We start from the raw sequence: 17,760 nt of genomic DNA on the forward strand, positions 1-17,760 counted from the left end.
GACGTAATGACGCTACATTCGCGCAAGCTGAAAGAGCAATAGTGATACTGAAGGCGTTTGGTCTCACCCCGGCTTCTTGCATTTTTCCGAGAAACAGTATCGCCTCCTCACTGCATCCATTTTGTACCAAACCACTCATCATAGTAGTCCATGTGACTGTATTAGGGTTTACCCCCGATGATTCCATCTGCAAGAACAAGTTCTCCGCCTCATCCGTTTGACCATTCCTGAGAAAACCCAGGAGGACTGAATTCCACGATGCTACATTCGGAGGCACGCTCTCTAATTGCATCTTATAAAACAACCTCAAAGCCTCTCCACTATGACCCAACTCTGCATAAGCTGCCAGTAAGGTATTCCATAGCACGAGATCTCTCTGTATCGTGGAATCGAACACTTTTCTCGCATCCATGACTCTGTCACATTTGGAATACATATCCACTGCAGTGCTCGCTAAAACCGCATCAGATTCAAGATTGTTTCTGATGCAGTAACAGTGAGCTTCTTTTCCAAGTTTGAAGTTCCTAGTACAAGCTGCTGCTACCATTAGTGATGCCAAAGTAACACAGTCGAATCTTAAAGCCTCTAACCTCATCAATTTGCACATATGAATTGCATTTTCGACGAGTCCATGTTTCACGTGCCCTGAAATAAGCAAATTCCACGTTACCACATCTTTTCCAACCATTCTCTGGAAGATCATCTCAGCATACTCGATCAAACCAACTTTGCAGTAGAAGTTCAAGATGGAAGTGCCCAGAATGTTATCCAGTTCCAAGCCATTAACAATGGCAACAGCATGACACTGCATTCCCTCTTCCATGCCTTCCAAATTGGCCGAAGCAGACAAGAAACTGGAGATAGTGACACGAGTTGGCTCGACACCTTCCCTTCTCATATCACCAAAAAGCCGAATCACTTCCTCGTTCATGCCATTTTGGACATAAACCACCATCATCGTGTTCCAGGCAATCACATTTCTCTCAGACATATCATCGAACACGTATCTAGCATCATTCAAAGCACCGCATTTCCCGTACATATCGGTCAAACTGCTCGCCACAAACACACAATCGTCAAGAGCTAGTTTCACCACATACCCATGAACGCCTCTGCCAATTCGAGTCCATTGCAAAGCACCACACGCCTTACAAGCATTTGGAAACACGAAATTGTCCGGAAGAATCCCATTTTCTAACATTTCGACAAAACCCATCAAGGCTTCTACGGCAAGACCAAGCCTGCACTTCAACCCGATAATGGCTGCCCAAGAAAACACATTTCGGACCCTCAATTTCGAGAAAAGAGCTTCCGCAACCTCAAGAACATCACATTTCGCGTAAAATATTACCAGTTTTGTCTCGATGTACTCATTCCTAGAGTAGAAATCGCCGTTCTTGAGAATCCGAGCATGGATTTGCTGACCCGTTCGCAGTGCTCGCTCGTAAACGCATCCCTGGAGGAGTTCGCCGAATATTTCAGGCCCAATGCGAAGGTTTCTAAAACCCATCTCTGTGACCAAATCCACAGCTTCTTGGACCAGACCATTTTTGCAGAAAGACGAAACGCGGTGAAAGTAAGATGTGTGGTGATGATTCTCGGGAGGTTTCAATAGTTTGGTTTGCGAAATGTTGGCAGCCTTTTCCGAGATTGGATGTGGAAAACTAGTCGGGATTTGGTTGAAAGCAAGAGCAGCCATGGAAACATTGAGATGACCGAAGACGATGAGGTTTTTATCTGAAGAAGGTAAAAGGAGAGATTTTTTTTTTTTTCAAACGGATAAGCTGATAAATAAAATTGTGTTGGGTTCGTTACTAGGCCCCACTAAGAAATTTTATTTATTTATTTTTTCTTATTGAACCTTGCATTTTATTTGCCCACTCGTCTCCTCGAGACTCTTGCCAAAATTTCCTGGAAAATCTGGGATTTTCTATCCAAGAAAACGTTTAAGAAATAAGATTCTCTTGCTAAAGGTTCCTTTGTTTTTATGTTTATATACACATTTTTGCATGTATTGATCTGATTTGCAACAAATTGAAATCGAACGGGATATGCACCTCCAAATCGTCGGTCTCAGACATGTGAATGTGATGATGATATAAAATGAAATATCAAAGTACAGAAAAGCACGTATGACTAATAAACATATGAAATTGCGTGTGGTCAAAGACTCAACCTTTTCACTCTCTCAGCTCTGTCCGACAAGAACATCCTTGTACGAATTTGTCCCCGTCCGTGGGGCGGCAGCAGCAGACGTGGATGCTGCCAAAGGAGCCGCTTTGGTTTCTTCTTCCATCTTTCTTATCCTTTCTTCTTCGACGACGAGAGGATGGTAGCCTTCTCTTTCTTCGAGAAGACGGTCTTGTGCTCCGCCCCTTAGCTTCTCGAGCCGGAGTCCGATGATCTGTACGAAGTTGAAAACCTTAATGACGTTCATCAACCCTCCGAGGAAGAAACATATGCCTCCCGACATGCCAAGCCACACCCATGTCTTCCCCTGCACCATTTTCTCACTTAACTTTATATGCTGCTTCTACGTCAATGAAACTTCATTATCTTCAGCAAAGCGTATAGAGACGTTTTCGAATATATGTACTTACGAGCAACTTCAATCCACGGTGGTGCGAGGCGGATTGCTCGCGGGTGTTGAGAATGGCAGCGACAAGAAACAGGACAGATCCAACCAAGAAAGGGATATGAACACACTGCTGCAGAATCTGGACATGCCCATCGGCTCTCTCGTAGATTTGGCACGAGTTGTGGACCGAACCTATCATCCACAATACGGGGCCAGCTATAAGCATGTTCAGCGCGTGCTTCTCCTGTCCATCGCCGCGTTTTGTCTCTGCCTGAATACTTATCAAAATGTACATATTACAACATAAACTCAAGTCTATCCTATCATGGATATTACAGATTGAGATGAAAATTACCTGATAGAAAACGAAGAAGATCCCCAAGAAGAAAACAATGGAACCGGCAATGTGAAACAGAGGAACGGCAAACTCCACGAGAGCAAGTTGCAGATCATACTCCATCAACCTTAGCCTGAAATCTCATAATTAAGCAATATGCCCCAAAACTCAACGATTGTTCCCATCCTAAACTATGTAATGAAACTAAACCCATTTGAATATGAGTTAATACCAACACAAATCACATATATATGACATCGTTGTCACGACAGAAACTGGTACGGTCTATGATTACAAAGACAAATTCATGATCATTGAGAATACCGGTAATCGATTCCGGCGAGATGAGCGAAGAGATCATGGGCGTTCACCACCGAGATGATAGCGAGAGCGAAGAGAATAAGGACGAGGCCGGATCTTGGCTCCAACGAGAATCCGGCGGCGATGAAGCCTCCGATGAGAACGACGGTGGAGAAAACATAGAGCCCGGCGTTGATGTACTCCGCACGTTGTCTCCCCAGCCGAGGACCGTATGTCCTAATCTCCCGCGCCGTCGCAAGCTTCACCATATCTGAAGAGTCTCTCGTCTTCTGAACGAACGGGAGAGAAGAGAGAAGAGAGAGAAAGAAGAGAGAGAGAGTGTGTTTTACGAACGTGGCTTCGTGCATGGGGTGCTAATATTTGGGTACGTGGCATCTTGACTTTGTAAAAACGGCGAGTGGTTTTTGTTTCGTTTGACTGTCTTGAAATAATTTATTATTTATATAATAACGAGTCATTATTCAAATACTTTTTACAGTGTATTTGGATAATATTTCTGTTTGGAAATATTTTTTTTCCTGACTTCTCGCCTTCTCGGGTTCCCCTACTGTGTAATTAGTTAATAACACTATCTGATGTGTACATTTCCATCCCCGTTGATCTTTCACGGAACAGTTTGTTACCGTTGGATCTTTCTGGAAAATACAAGTTTTGGTATATTGGCATTCTCCCACTTATTTTGACTTAATTGCACAAATGGTTCGGTAGATTTAGATTTATCATTTTGTACCTGCCGAAGAAATAGCTCAAGATAGATAGTCTACATTTTTTAAAGTAAAAAGGAGCATAAAATATTCTTATATACATCAAATTTATTACAAAGAATAGTACTTTCCCCCAAAAACAAACGATCAATAAACAAGAATCATATTTTTCCGATCTATGGCTAAGTATTAATATATGATACGTTTTTTAATTCCTTGGAAAATAGCAAAAATCTTTTTTTCTTGGGTAACTGAATAGCAAAAAACTTTTCAAACCATTTCTGAATTTTTCATAAGAATGATATTCTAATATCCTTCAGTAACATATATATATATATATATATATATATAATTATGTCCCGATTTTTAAATCTAATAGAAACGAAGAAGAAGTATCATTTCCTTTGAATAAATATTTGTTTCTTCTATAATTTTTTATTTAATAACAAAAGAAGAGACGAAAGAGACAGTCTCTATAGGTAAATGTTCTCGATCGTGAATGTGACAACACCACGATCCGGAAACCTTTGGGGGTATATGCTCTGATTCGTAAACATATAACTGTGGATCGAAATTTTGGTAGGGGGTGAATGGAACAATGTCGATTAGCACGCAAATCGAATCTTATTTAACAATCAATATATATATATATATATATTCAACATCTAAAAAGTTAAATAAAAATAATTGAAACACAACCATTTTATCAACTCCAAAATATTTGATTCGTACACGGAAATTTATTGACGTGCAGGGTTTACAATCTTGCTCTCTTGTAAATAAGAACACGTGACTAGAAATTTAAATTGGTCGGTACCAATCCGTACAAATACATTAATTATCCGTACATCATGGGATATTTTCTAATTTATTACCGTTACCGTTGCAATCGTTATCGTTTGGTTTCTCGGTTGTATTATCCTCGTCACATTTCCAAATTAATTTAACTGAACAATGAAATCTGCTATTCCATTATAAATAAAACATATCCATTAAGACAGAACAACTCAACCACCCATCCACAAAAGTACCCAGAACATACACACACATAGAAAATGCGTATGCACATGCATGTATTACATTTACATGACAATTGATACCACTCAGAACTCAGAAGGTGTCATTCAAACACAAGTTTTGAGTTGCCCTTAATGCCGAGAGGACAACCTATGAAATTCGGAGCCTGTGATCATTAAAATAAAATAAAAAGTCAACAATTTAAATGTTAGGGATATATATAACAATAAATGGACAGATTTTCCATATGCATTTTCATTTATTGACAATTTTTAAGTTGTTCAAAATTACTAAACTTGCATTAATAAGGTATAAAAACATAAACATAATAACAAAATTAAAATTAACGATTACCGCAATGAAGAGATCTTTGCTGAGTAATCCATAAAGCATCCAAGTGAAGCTTGTGAGGAAAGTGAAGACTGATAGGTGCAATGGCATGAACTCCACGCTCTTCGTCCTCACCACTTGCCTCTGTACAGTAACACATGCCACATAAGTGTGTGTATATATATATAACATGCATGCATGATATCTTGGCTTATAATTATAGACCGGTTTAGTTTGGTTTAATTACAAAGGATAGGGTTGAATTTAAGTATTAATGTGAACCGATGACTCACAATGGCGACCAGTGGAGAAGCATACATAGCGACGCAGACCGCGTCGCCGATGCTGCCTACAAACGCCTTGCGAAGGCGGTGATCGTGGAACGCAAACGTCGTGATCGCCCCAATGCCGCATGCCAGCAACAGCAGTGGCACCACCGTCAATATTATCTGAATCTGTATATATACATGTATATAAAGATATGATACATATCATCAATATGTCGTGATTCTTGTAATAGGAATCGGATAATGATCAGAATATGGGGTACGTATAGACGTACTCTGGCACGAGAGGAGGCGAGAGAGAAGAAGATGGAGACGAAGGAGAGCTCGAGAGTAAAGCCAATGCAACCGATGGTGATGAGAGAGAGATTTTCCAAGCCACGGCTGACGACCGGAAGACCGTACCACATCCAGAGCAGACACGTCATCATCGTCACTATGTACGGTATGCACGAGAAATCTCCCGTGCTCCTCTTCTTTATCATCTTTATGAACGTTAATCTGTTTATATATGTATCAAATTACAATCACGCTAACTTAGAGATATGTGGAAACCCTAATATGAAGTACAACAAAGAAATGAAAGTTCTGTAGTTTTCATGCATACGTTTGCTGCTATATATGTACGTGTCGAGATGCAATCGGATTATGGAATCTTGCGTCGATCCAAATTACCACATTTTCTATAACGAATTTCCATAACGGTGGGTGTAAATCCAGTTTTCTTGTATTCATATTGAAGATGTACTCAATGCATAGATATATATACTTAATACACACGTAAAAAGTGACGCAACGTATTATGTGTATTAATTTCACAATTTCATTTTAATTTTTTTTTGTTGACGAGAATCAGCAAAAACAAATATCAGAAACCATGTAAGAGTGGAGTGACATACACGGGTGATGAATAGAGCATCAACGACGCCGCATTCGCTGCAGAGGACAAAACAAAACCCGCATCACAACGTGAGAACGATATAACACTATATATATATATATGTATATAACATAGTAAACTTCGTACGAGTGTAACATCTATTTTCAATGAAGGAACAATCAATACATGGTGTTTGATCATTAGCTACATATACATACATATATATATATATATACGAGTAACACAAAACATGTGGAGCATTCGAATGGGGAGAGAGAGAGAGGGGGGAGGGAGATTTTTTTTTTTTTGTCATACCCAAAATTCCAAAGGCTAAGCGCAACCTTTCTTCCATAGTTCCAAAGAATCGAAGAGGTTTGCGTAACTAGTTATGTATGTGCCTATGGGTTGTGTGTCTATGGTTATATATAGACATATATATATATATATAGACATATATATATATATATATATGTCGTGCATAGTGGAATTACAAGTTTGGATAAGACATATAATTCGAGTGGAGGAAATATAATATATCACCAAATAATAATAATAATAACAGTAATAATCATTAGAATATTTGGAGTGGAGGATGCGACGGAAGCGCACTAATCGGCTGCCAAATCAGAATTGCATAATTTTCTTGTCTGTGGTGTGGTGTGTGTGTATATGTATGTATGTATGTATGTATGTATGTATGTATATATATGTGTGTGTATGTATATGTATATGTGTGTGTGCGGATACTGTAGAGGTGATCTCACGAAATATTCGATGCCATGATTGATTCTAGAGACAAAAAAAGGTGAGGCAATAAAATATTTGTATTCAAATGTGTGTTCATGTTCGAGTGCATATTATATATAAAACCCTAGAAATCCCTTAAACATGACTCATGAGACAACATACATGATATATGTCTAGTGGATCCTGGAATCTATGGAGAATCCAACCACTGTCTCCATTTGTGACGTAAGGAGCTTTAGAACCTCATGATATTGATATTTGACAATACTATAATGGAACCAATTGAAATCAAATACTAATTTGGTTATTAATGTTTAAAATCCGAATTATCTGTAAACTACACCGAATAAAACAAATTTAACTGTTTATCCATCCATATATTATTACCTATCAATATCCAGTATACTCTATATCTAAACCGAATCGAATTGTTCGTCCACCCGTCATTTATAGATATGGAAACACGACCAAAAAAAAATATGGATACGGATCTTATTCTTTCCCGATTATTTTTCTTCTTTTCGTTTTTTAAACTTTGTTTTTATGCTTTTTACTGAAACTATTCCCACGGGCCACGACTGTTATACCAAATATATATATGCATGTATATGTATGTATTTTTTCCATTTTTATCTTTAGGAGCTATAGAAAAAGATACTTGAATTAAATAGACATGCATGGTCCTTTTCGGGTATAATTATAATATATTGGTTCTCAAATACGACATACATTTTTTACAATGTATGTCCAAAATAGATTAATTATGTCTATTCTAGTATTCTCGATTTGACTAGTATGTCTATTCTAGTATTCTCGATTTGACTAGTCTATGGAAAGAGAATACGATAAAAAAAAAAAAACGTAGAGTTTTTTTTTTTTTTTTTTTTTGATAATAAAGAGGTTCACGAAAAGTTAATAGTCAGAATCCAATGAAATGATGTTATCATCAGAATATTATTATCAACCATTATAATCGCTCCATTCAAACATTTTCAGAACATTCAAATTATCCAAAATAATCAAATATTTGATTAAAATCATTTTTTGTAATCACTCACTACGGGCGAGAGCCATAAGGTGTTTCGATGGATTAATAAATGTCTAAAGCCTTAAAATTAGTGACGTATTAAGGATTTCGAGAAAGGATATGAACACAAAATCAATGTGATTAAGCAAGTGGGTGGACAAGTGCGCGTATGACAAGGAAGGCCAACCGAGGGAGTGCGAGTGGAACGATGATTAAGCATTTGTCTAAACCCTGATTAGTTTGAGGATTAATTAGATTTAATCGAGGATTTGCGATCTCGGAAAGGACTAGTAGCAGACAAAAGCCGTGAGCAGTTCTTGATGTTGGATGATTATTCATCCTGAGAGGGATGTGACGTGTGAGCTTTTGTCTATGGCCTCTAAGCTCATTTATATATATATATATATATAGAGAGAGAGAGAGAGAGAGGTGAGGGGAGAGACCATGCATATTTCAAATCTGTATGGAAACCAGAGTTGCAAATGATGATAAGATGTTTCAGTTTGTCCGAAGAAGAAACGTCCAATGAAGACTCCAGTTTCATTAGAAAGTCTTTAACCTTCCCAAAGAAATATGAAAATCAAAATACAAGTAAACAAACTAAACCGAACCCAGTTAAACTAAACCAAAACAAACCGCGTTCGATTCCAGCATAGACGCCGGATACCACCGGAATGCCCAAAAACCTCTTGATTCCAGGACGCTCAAGCACTGCAGCAAAAGAATTAACGCAAGAAGAACATCAGACTGGTAGAGCTAGAAAGTGATGGAGAGTTTAGAATACACACTTATTCGCTATTGTTACCACATGAACTGATAAGAGAGAAGAGAGCCGAGGTAATCCAGACGCAATGTACGGCCTGCACCTCATGTAAAATCAATATATGAAATATGCTTTTGAGATTTGATATCCCTTTTTTTCATGAAGATTAACATCACCTTTGGCAACGTCATCGACCCTATAGCTACGAGAATCGCCAAACACCGGCCCATGTCACCGGCTAGACAAAGCCGCGGGAACCCTTCAAAGCCTTTTATCGCACCAAACTGAGAAGATTAAAATTCAAGGGAAACCATGAGGAAATGTATCATCAAGATCTTGGATTTTTTTCCCTCAACTGTCGAATCGAAAAAAAAAACAGTACCTCTGCAGCAATGAAGACAGTCAATCCTGATAGAACTGGAAGAATGCCTGAAGCATCCATAGTTGCGAGATCAGTGAACCATAATGCACCACCGGTTTTGAAGGATGATATATTCCCTGCCATAGCATAAGTCTGGGAAGAGAAAGCGGTCGGTGATCACAATCAGAGACACACTTGCCAAAATAGATGCTCGGACAGAAAAATGTTCTTACAGCTAGTGACATGGCAATCAGAGCAGGATACTGGATCAGCAATTGAATGGGAATGAGAAGGGTTCTGAGATGACAAACTCCTCCAAGAGTATATAACCTCAGCCAAAAAACAAGTGTCTCAAATCTTAGGTCTGATATATGAGAAAATACAAAACAAACATGAACGAGGTCTGATGCAGCTGAGCTAAACTAATAAATAGACTGTCGAGGCATACAAGCAAGAGATTCAGCTACAGACAGTTTTGGAGAAGGACTTATTCATAACCATGGTGTATGAGATGTTGCCCGGTAACTAATACGTATCATGGAATATGGACTAACACAGCAGTTTTATATGTATTAATGCTGAAGAAGCTAAAAGAATAACCCAAGGAGACTGATAAACAGTTCCTCAAGTCATCCTTCCGTGTTCCCCTCCTCCTAATGCACGTAAAAGATCCTTACTTCTGAAGCACATCATTTGCCCTTCTAGCGTTTTCGGTAACAGTAACTGGATCCATGCCCTGGTTTAAAAGGAATAAAAGAAAACAAGAGAGGAAGATGAAGAAGTCAAAGCTAATATCCAGGTAAAGAAGCTTTTTTTCAAGTCCTATGGTTCAAATATCAGCAAATGGGCACTTTCGAAGTAGCAACGTTAAAGTACCATGGTTCGAATCTCTGAGTCAGGTAGCTTGCGTATTGCAACTATCTGCATGACCACAGAATGACTACAAATGAGAAAAACTATACGACAAAAGAAAAGAGCAGACAATAAGTAGGTAAACACCCCAAAAGATGCAAAATTAATTTAACTGAACAATGAAATCTGCTATTCCATTATAAATAAAACATATCCATTAAGACAGAACAACTCAACCACCCATCCACAAAAGTACCCAGAACATACACACACATAGAAAATGCGTATGCACATGCATGTATTACATTTACATGACAATTGATACCACTCAGAACTCAGAAGGTGTCATTCAAACACAAGTTTTGAGTTGCCCTTTAACGTAACTAGAACAAAACAAGTCTTATGGCTTACTATGACCTAAACAAAGAACTGCTAGTTTCTCCAAAAAAAGGGTTTTTTCCTTCTCAGCATATAAGATGGCTTTAAGGAAACACTGTTTAAAAAGAGAGAGCTTTCCTTTTCATACCATTTTGTACGAAATGAGTCTGAGGTTACCAATCATGAGTGGGATTGTCACTCCTCGTATCAAAAGTGTTGTCAGGACAATGGAAGCCCACCTGTGAAAATTGTGATCGTTCCAAAACAATATGAATACACAAAGTCCAAGATCGTAACAAAGCATCCTCATTTCTAACTTTTGACAGAATACACGTCAAGACCATTTCATACCAACAAACTTGAAGGAGATTCCAAGCAGAAATTAATTGTCTATCAGGTTATAACCACATGCCTTCGAGGGAAGGGGTTTTCATACAGATGCTAACTTCTTCATCCACGACTTTAGTCACTGGCAACTGGCTGTTTCATATTTCTAAGTCTAAAATTTCTGACAGATAACAAGCCCTAAATTTTTTTGAGCCATCAAAACGCCATTTAGGCTAATGTCTACTGTTACTCACCATCAACCCTTTGCAGGCAGACAACAAGAAACACAAACTCTACAGTAAGACCTCTTCAGAATTCTTACCAGTTCAAACCAGTGAAAGAATGCACCATGTCAATCAAATTCTGAGCAGCTGCAACAGGGATGGTACAATCACTAGCTGCCTCAGCGAGTTCGTTGGCCAGAGTAGCATGAGAAGCTGCGTTTTCCAGTGTAGAACTGGTAATGGCTTCCGCCATGTCATTCATGCCATCGGGTTCATCTGAACCAGCACCATGGGCAGTTGACATAGGACGATACAAAGCGAAACCCAGAGGAGAGGATAGAGGAGAATTTGAATATCCTCTCAGATTTCGAGAAAAAACTGAATTGCTGCAGAAACACCGTTGAAACGAACTATGGTAACTTCGTTGCCATGGAGCTTGAAGGAAACACTTCCTTCCATGATCATCGTCGAGAGGAATGGCACAGCTGTGCGATGGCCGGTAGCGATGACTACGTAACAAGGACCTGATTGCCAAGCTACGTCTGAAGGCCATAGCGGAATCTACTCAAAACCTGTAACAGCAGCAACATAGAATAGAGAGTACGAAGAACAGCAGCATCACGCGAATCAGTGAAGAAGATGATGAATTGCAGGAACCCAAAAATCAATGAGAAAAAAATATAGTGTTTCCACACACACACAAAAAAAAAGAAGCAAAACAGTAACTACGGTCATCCAGTTCACTGAAATTACGGACATAACAATTTCTACGAGTCACAAAGCCTATAAACCCTAACTCGGACTCTTGCTTGAGAGAGAGACACTGATACAAAGGCCAAAACCCCCATTTACACTGCAACGACACCGAAACGAAACTGAGAGAACAGGAGAAAGAGACCCGTACCTGTTTCGAAAGCTCCAGCGACGGAGAAGCCAAGAGGGCGAAAACGCAGCGTTTCGCAGGACGAAAAGATTTTGTGAGCACAATGAAGAGATTTTGTGCCCACAATGATTCTTGAAGATGATTTGTACGAAATCTGATGATCACCATGTGCGCTTGGAGAAATTCGAAAGCGACAAAAATTGAAAGATTTTTGGAGCAATTTTCGGAATTTCGGTTACGATTCTCTGAGGGAGGTTTGTTGCCCGTACCCAGAATTTGGAAAAAAAAAAAAAAAAGAAACCCTAAATTTGGGTACCCAATCCCGCCCGCGACGCATACCCGATTGAACAGTGATTTTAGAAACATCCCAAATTTGGATTCTGATAATAATTTTTCGAATCGGATAATTAGCACGTGACATTAATCAAATTACAGTTTTACTCTTATTTAATTATGTTGAAAAATCTAAAACTAAATTCTAGTTCCCATTTCCACAAAGATTACCAGCTGTAGCGATTGGTTCTTACGTTACGCGTGTATCATTCATGTTTCGTCCATCATCTCGCCCGGCCGATAATGATATACCCAATACTCAGATCCTTTTGAAGCAAGTCCATCGTTATATTGGCACGATGGATGAAAAGCCCATAATCATATATTTGATTTTGGCGGGAAACTGAATGATGAGGTTGTTGACCATTATATATATATATATATATATAGAGAGAGAGAGAGAGAGGTGAGGGGAGAGAGAGAGAGAGCAAAGACCATACATATTTCATATCTGTCTAGAAACCAGAGTTGCAAATGATGATAAGATGTTTCAGTTTGTCCGAAGAAGAAACGTCCAATGAAGACTCACTCCTCACATAACTTGTGATACAAGCAAGTGTAATGCCACTACTTCCTCATATTCATTCACTATTATCTTCAGTAGCTCCGTTATCTTAAAAGAGTGCGTTAACGGGATATATTGGGGAATATAAGGAGCATCCAAATACTTCATCACTCGAGGACGCCTCGAGACTGCAACCATCGTCATCATCATCATTAACATAGACGAGAGTGAAGTGGGAGAGAGGATGAGAAATCACACTAAAGAACTCACCGAGAGGAGGAGAGTGGAATGCACCATGTCAATCAAATTCTGAGCAGCTGCAACAGGGATGGTACAATCACTAGCTGCCTCAGCGAGTTCGTTGGCTAGAGTAGCATGAGAAGCTGCGTTTTCCAGCGTAGAACTGGTAATGGCTTCCGCCATGTCATCCATGTCATCGGGTTCATCTGAATCAGTACCGCAGGCAGTTGACAAAGCGAAACCCAGAGGAGGGGATAGAGGAGCATTTGAACATCCTCTCATATTTTGAGAGAAAACTGAATTGCTGCAGAATCTCTGATGAAAAGAACTGTGGTAACTCTGTCGCAGTGGAGCTTGAAAGAAACACTTCCTTCCATGATCATCGTCGAGAGGAATGGCAGAGCTGTGTGATGGTCGGTAACGACCCACAATACAAGGACCTGATTGACAAACTATGTCTGAAGTCCATAGCAGAATCTACTCAAAACCAAGAACATCAGCATTACCTGAATCAGTGATGAAGATGATGAACTGCAGGAACCTGGAAATCAAAGAGAAGAAAATAAGGTCATCCACTCTTCTGAAATCTACGGACAACTATTTCAAAGAGGAAGTGATTTTGTATGCACTATGATGCTCGAAGGTTATTTGTACGGATTCTGATGATCACCACGTACATGCCTGTTCTCGGACAAAAACTGAAAGGGAAATTGAAAAACCTTTGGGGAAAGTATTGGAATTTCAGCTACCACTCTGCGAAGGAGGGTCGTGGAAAAATCTTGTGGGAGAATGCTCACCTCAATCTTTTTTTCAAGTGTTTGCATTAGAGAGTGACAGCTACATTTGACCGTTCCGAAAGAAATCTCGAAATCAAAATACAAATAAAAGAACTAAACCCGTCTCGATTACACCAAACCAAAATAACCGGCGTTGGGTTTCAGCACAGATGCCAGATACCACCGGGATGCCCAAAAACTTCTTGATTCCCGGACGCTTAAGCACTGCATCAAAAGAATTCACGCAAGCAGAACGTCAGATTGGTAGAGCTAGAAAGTGATGGAGAGTTTAGAATACACAGTCGCTGTTATTACCATGTGAACTGATAAGAGAGAAGAGAGCCCAGGTAATCCAGAAGCAATGTGTGGCCTGCACTTCATGTAAAACCATATATGAAATACACTTTTGAGATTTGACATCCTTTTCTTTCATGAAGATTATTAACATCACCTTTGCCGCCGATATCGAACATATAGCCATGAGAATAGCCAAACACCGGACCACGTTGGGACCCTGACGAAATGGCAGGAACTGTTCAAAGCCTTTCATCGCACGCTGGCCTTTCATCACACGCTGGAAAGACTAAATTTTAAGGGAAACCATGAGGAAATGTATCATCAAGATCTTGGATTTCCCCCAACTGTCAAATCGAGCAAAACAGTACCTCTACATCAATTAACAGAGTCAATCCCAATAAAACTGGAAAGATGCCTGAAGCATCCATAGTTGTGAGATCAGTGAACCATAATGCACCACCGGTTTTGAAGGAAGATATATTCCCTGCCATATCATAAGTCTGGAAGAGAAAGCGGTTGGTGCTCACAATCAGAGACACACTTGCCAAAATAGATGCTCGGATCGGACGAAAAATGTTCTTACAGCTTTTGACATGGCAGCCAGAGCAGTATACTCGATCGGCACTACAATGGGGATGAAAAGGGTACTGAGACGACAAACTCCTCCAGGAGTATATAACCTCAGGCAAAAAAAAAAGTGTTTCCAAGATTAGGTATGATATATGAGAAAATACAACATGAAAACATGAAAGAGGCCTGATGCAAGTTTGAGCTAACCTAATAAACTTGACTGTCAGAGGCATACAAGCAAAAAATTCAACAACAGGCAGTTTTGCAGAAGAACTTATTCATAACCATGATGTATGAGATGTTGCCAAGTAACTAATACATATCATGGAATCCGGACTAGCACCAGTTTTATATGTATTAGTGCCGAAGAAACTAAAAGAATAACCCAAGGAGACTGATAAACAGTTCCTCGAGTCATCCTTCTGTGTTTCCCTCCTCCTAATGCAAGTAAAAGATGCTTACCTCTGAAGCACACCATTTGCACTTCCTGCGCTTTCAGCAACAGGAGCTGGATCCATGCCCTGGTTTAAAAGGAATAAAAGAAAACAAGAGAGGAAGATGAAGAAGTCAAAGCTAATATCCAGGTAAAGAAGCTTTGTTTCAAGTCTTAAGACTCAAAGTAGCAAAGCTTGTAGTACCACAACTATCTGCATGATCACAGAATGTCTACAAATGAGAAAAAGTATACGGCAAAAGAGCAGAGAACAAGCTTGTAAACACCACAAAAGATGCAAAATTAATTTAACTGAACAATGAAATATGCTATTCCATTATAAATAAACATATCCACTAAGACAGAACAGCTTAACCACCCATCCACAAAAGTACCCAGAACACAGACACACATAGAAAATGTGTATGCACATGCATGTATTACATGACAATTAAACATTCAGACACAAGTTTTCGGAGGGCCTTTAATGTAACTAGAACAAAACAAGTCTTCTGGCTTATGATGACCTATAAAAAAAAGGGTTTTCCTTCTCAGCCAATAAGATGGCTTTAAAGAAACACTGTTTAAAAGCGAGACCATTCCTTTTCATACCATTTTGTGTAAAATGATTCTGAGGCTACCAACCACGAGTGGGACTGCTACTCCTTGAATCAGAAGTGTTGTCAGGACAATGGAAGCCCACCTGTGAAAATTGTGATCGTTCCAAAACAATATGAATACACAAAGTCCAAGATCGTAACAAAGCATCCTCATTTCTCATTTCATATCAACAAACATTGAAGGAGATTCCAAATAGATATCAATCGAAAGAGAAAAAACTATGAATCAAATATTTGAATCGTGTTTGAGCTCTGATACCATTTCGAAATGGTAGAGAGAAAACACAAACAGATTTGGGACAAGTTTTCTGTGTATTCCAAAAATGAAAAGAAGTTCAAAAAGAAAGGAAGCGGGAAAATGAAAATAGAACTAAACAGTAGCTAAACCGTAGTTAACCTAACAAAATATGTTCTCCAATAAAGTGTCTATCAGGTTACAACCACATGCCTTCCAGGGAATTAAGGCGATGTTGATTTTGATGTTCCAATTACGAATTCGAAACACAAGAACCCCATAAAGACTTCTCAGTCCACCTAGAAGGACTGAAATATAACAAGACCATTTAATATAATATCTACTGTTATACTCACCATAACTCTTTGCGGGCAGACGAGGAAAAATGGACACTAAAGCAAGATCTCTCCGAATTTCTTACCAGTTCAAGCCAGTGAAAGAATGCACCATGTCAATCAAATTCTGAGCAGCAGCAACAGGGATGGTACAATCACTAGCTGCCTTAGCGAGTTCATTGGCTAGAGTAGCCTGAGAAGCTGCGTTTTCCAGCGCAGAATTGGTAATGGCTTCCACCATATCATCCATGCTATCGGGTTCATCTGAACCAGCACCGTGGGCAGTTGACATAGGACGATACAAAGCGAAACCCAGAGGAGGGCATGGAGGAGAATTTGAATATCCTCGCAGATTTAGAGAGAAAGCTGAATTGCTGCGGAAACTCTGATGAAAATAACTATGGTAACTTCGTTGCAATGGAGCTTGAAGGAAACACTTCCTTGCATGATCATGGTCGAGAGGAATGGCACAGCTGTGCGATGGTCGGTAGCGATGACTACGTAACAAGGACCTGATTGACAGACTACGTCTGAAGGCCATAGCGGAATCTACTCAAAACCTGTAACAACAGCAACATAGAATAGAGAGGTATGAAGAACATCACCATGACGCGAATCAGTGAAGAAGATGATGAATTGCAGGAACCCAAAGGATCAAAGAGAAGAAAATATAGTGTTTCCACAAAAAAAAAAAAAAGGAGCAAAATTAGTAACTACGGTCATCCACTCCACTGAAATCTACGGACATAACCATTTCTACGAGTCACAAAGCTATAACTCGGACTCTTTCTTGACAGAGAAACAAGGAATACAAATGGAAAAAACCCCATTTACACTGCAACAACACTGAAACGAAACTGAGAGAGGGCTGTACCTGTTTCGAGAGCTCCAGCGACGAAGAAGCCACGATGACGGAAATGGAGCGTTTTGGAAGATGAAGAGATTTTATGCGCACATTGAAACGCATAATTTCCGGTAACTCACGCTTTTGGAGTGGGTGAAAACGAACGTACGATCCCATGCCTGATGGGTGAAGATGATTTGTACGAATTCTGATGCATGTACGTGCCTCCATTTGGAGAAATCCGAATGAGACAAAAATTGAAAGGGAAATTGAAAACTTTTTGGGTCAATTTTCGGAATTTCGGCTACGATTCTGCGATGGAGGTTTCTCGCATACCGTACGGACGTACCTCCTCCTCTGTAACTAATGGACGAAGAAGATGAGGTGGAAGAAACAAACTTTGGGGGTTTTTTCGAAAATATTAAAAACATCGTGCCTTTCGACGTTCGTTAAGAAATAAAATTTGAATTTCAAATGGTTTAACCGTTGTTATGGTCATGTTTTATTCTTCGTGATAACCGGTTTACTTCCGGTATAGCTGCCTATGCTGATCTGCGAG

The 17,760-nt window shown here is 39.4% G+C and overlaps 5 protein-coding genes across 7 annotated transcripts in view; all 5 read right to left on the reverse strand.

Moving 5' to 3' along the window:
• The window catches only part of LOC109115981 (pentatricopeptide repeat-containing protein At5g55740, chloroplastic), a 2,638-nt gene extending 891 nt beyond the window's left edge, over positions 1 to 1,747 (reverse strand). Inside the window, exons 1-2 of one of the 2 annotated variants that reach the window (XM_019203434.1) lie at positions 1,352 to 1,444; positions 1 to 1,263 (exon numbers count right to left, since the gene is read on the reverse strand). The exon at positions 1 to 1,263 is cut by the window's left edge and continues 890 nt beyond it. In XM_019203434.1, the coding sequence (XP_019058979.1) occupies positions 1 to 1,216 (1,216 nt within the window). In that variant the 5' untranslated portion in view covers positions 1,217 to 1,263; positions 1,352 to 1,444. The other variant, XM_019203433.1, reaches the window with a different exon arrangement.
• Positions 1,748 to 2,034: 287 nt separating this feature from the next.
• On the reverse strand, positions 2,035 to 3,557 carry LOC104821367. Its single transcript, XM_010552220.2, has 4 exons — positions 3,240 to 3,557; positions 2,934 to 3,048; positions 2,601 to 2,849; positions 2,035 to 2,497 (listed from the first exon to the last, which is right to left on the reverse strand). The coding sequence occupies exons 1-4, from the start codon at positions 3,482 to 3,484 to the stop codon at positions 2,189 to 2,191; spliced, it is 918 nt and encodes a 305-aa protein (XP_010550522.1). The 5' UTR covers positions 3,485 to 3,557; the 3' UTR covers positions 2,035 to 2,188.
• A 1,503-nt stretch (positions 3,558 to 5,060) lies between these two features.
• LOC104821567 (bidirectional sugar transporter SWEET3b-like) lies at positions 5,061 to 6,856 on the reverse strand. Its single transcript, XM_010552487.1, has 6 exons — positions 6,767 to 6,856; positions 6,471 to 6,507; positions 5,850 to 6,072; positions 5,581 to 5,742; positions 5,312 to 5,431; positions 5,061 to 5,123 (listed from the first exon to the last, which is right to left on the reverse strand). The coding sequence occupies exons 1-6, from the start codon at positions 6,801 to 6,803 to the stop codon at positions 5,061 to 5,063; spliced, it is 642 nt and encodes a 213-aa protein (XP_010550789.1). The 5' UTR covers positions 6,804 to 6,856.
• Positions 6,857 to 8,674: 1,818 nt separating this feature from the next.
• On the reverse strand, positions 8,675 to 13,914 carry LOC104821366 (mitochondrial inner membrane protein OXA1). Its single transcript, XM_010552219.2, has 12 exons — positions 13,889 to 13,914; positions 13,598 to 13,632; positions 13,149 to 13,531; positions 11,229 to 11,257; positions 10,728 to 10,818; positions 10,226 to 10,270; positions 10,027 to 10,085; positions 9,583 to 9,679; positions 9,371 to 9,502; positions 9,165 to 9,272; positions 9,031 to 9,085; positions 8,675 to 8,936 (listed from the first exon to the last, which is right to left on the reverse strand). The coding sequence occupies exons 3-12, from the start codon at positions 13,371 to 13,373 to the stop codon at positions 8,806 to 8,808; spliced, it is 972 nt and encodes a 323-aa protein (XP_010550521.1). The 5' UTR covers positions 13,374 to 13,531; positions 13,598 to 13,632; positions 13,889 to 13,914; the 3' UTR covers positions 8,675 to 8,805.
• Positions 13,861 to 17,579, reverse strand: LOC104821365 (mitochondrial inner membrane protein OXA1-like). Of its 2 annotated transcripts, none has more exons than XM_010552216.1 (9): positions 17,232 to 17,579; positions 16,444 to 16,917; positions 15,780 to 15,870; positions 15,197 to 15,255; positions 14,748 to 14,844; positions 14,533 to 14,664; positions 14,319 to 14,441; positions 14,183 to 14,237; positions 13,861 to 14,092 (listed from the first exon to the last, which is right to left on the reverse strand). In XM_010552216.1, the coding sequence occupies exons 2-9, from the start codon at positions 16,896 to 16,898 to the stop codon at positions 13,962 to 13,964; spliced, it is 1,143 nt and encodes a 380-aa protein (XP_010550518.1). In that variant the 5' UTR covers positions 16,899 to 16,917; positions 17,232 to 17,579; the 3' UTR covers positions 13,861 to 13,961. The 2 variants fall into 2 exon arrangements, with proteins under 2 accessions (XP_010550518.1, XP_010550517.1); XM_010552215.1 differs by having other exon boundaries at positions 14,319 to 14,450.
• Positions 17,580 to 17,760: the final 181 nt, after the last annotated feature.

This window comes from Tarenaya hassleriana, unplaced genomic scaffold (genome assembly GCF_000463585.1).
Source record: "Tarenaya hassleriana unplaced genomic scaffold, ASM46358v1 Cleome33, whole genome shotgun sequence".
In the NCBI taxonomy this organism is placed as follows: Eukaryota; Viridiplantae; Streptophyta; class Magnoliopsida; order Brassicales; family Cleomaceae; genus Tarenaya; species Tarenaya hassleriana.

Excerpts from the sequence above, each read along its gene's own strand:
- LOC104821365 (XM_010552215.1), bottom strand. The coding sequence starts at position 16,898 with ATGGCCTTCAGACGTAGTCTGTCAATCAGGTCCTTGTTACGTAGTCAT. Across the intron at positions 15,256-15,779 it reads GAATCATTTTACACAAAATG|GGCATGGATCCAGCTCCTGT; the intron begins GTATGAAAAGGA and ends CTTTTAAACCAG. Across the intron at positions 14,845-15,196 it reads GCAAATGGTGTGCTTCAGAG|GTTATATACTCCTGGAGGAG; the intron begins GTAAGCATCTTT and ends TTTTTGCCTGAG.
- LOC104821366 (XM_010552219.2), bottom strand. The coding sequence starts at position 13,373 with ATGAGAGGATGTTCAAATGCTCCTCTATCCCCTCCTCTGGGTTTCGCT. Across the intron at positions 11,258-13,148 it reads CTGCTCAGAATTTGATTGAC|ATGGTGCATTCTTTCACTGG; the intron begins ATGGTGCATTCC and ends AATTTGATTGAC. Across the intron at positions 9,273-9,370 it reads CTGTCTTCATTGCTGCAGAG|TTTGGTGCGATAAAAGGCTT; the intron begins GTACTGTTTTTT and ends TAATCTTCTCAG.
- LOC104821367 (XM_010552220.2), bottom strand. The coding sequence starts at position 3,484 with ATGGTGAAGCTTGCGACGGCGCGGGAGATTAGGACATACGGTCCTCGG. Across the intron at positions 3,049-3,239 it reads CTCGCCGGAATCGATTACCG|GCTAAGGTTGATGGAGTATG; the intron begins GTATTCTCAATG and ends ATGAGATTTCAG. Across the intron at positions 2,850-2,933 it reads TCTTCTTCGTTTTCTATCAG|GCAGAGACAAAACGCGGCGA; the intron begins GTAATTTTCATC and ends ATAAGTATTCAG.
- LOC104821567 (XM_010552487.1), bottom strand. The coding sequence starts at position 6,803 with ATGGAAGAAAGGTTGCGCTTAGCCTTTGGAATTTTGG. Across the intron at positions 6,508-6,766 it reads CTTAGCCTTTGGAATTTTGG|CGAATGCGGCGTCGTTGATG; the intron begins GTATGACAAAAA and ends TGTCCTCTGCAG. Across the intron at positions 6,073-6,470 it reads ATGCTCTATTCATCACCCGT|ATTAACGTTCATAAAGATGA; the intron begins GTATGTCACTCC and ends ATATATAAACAG.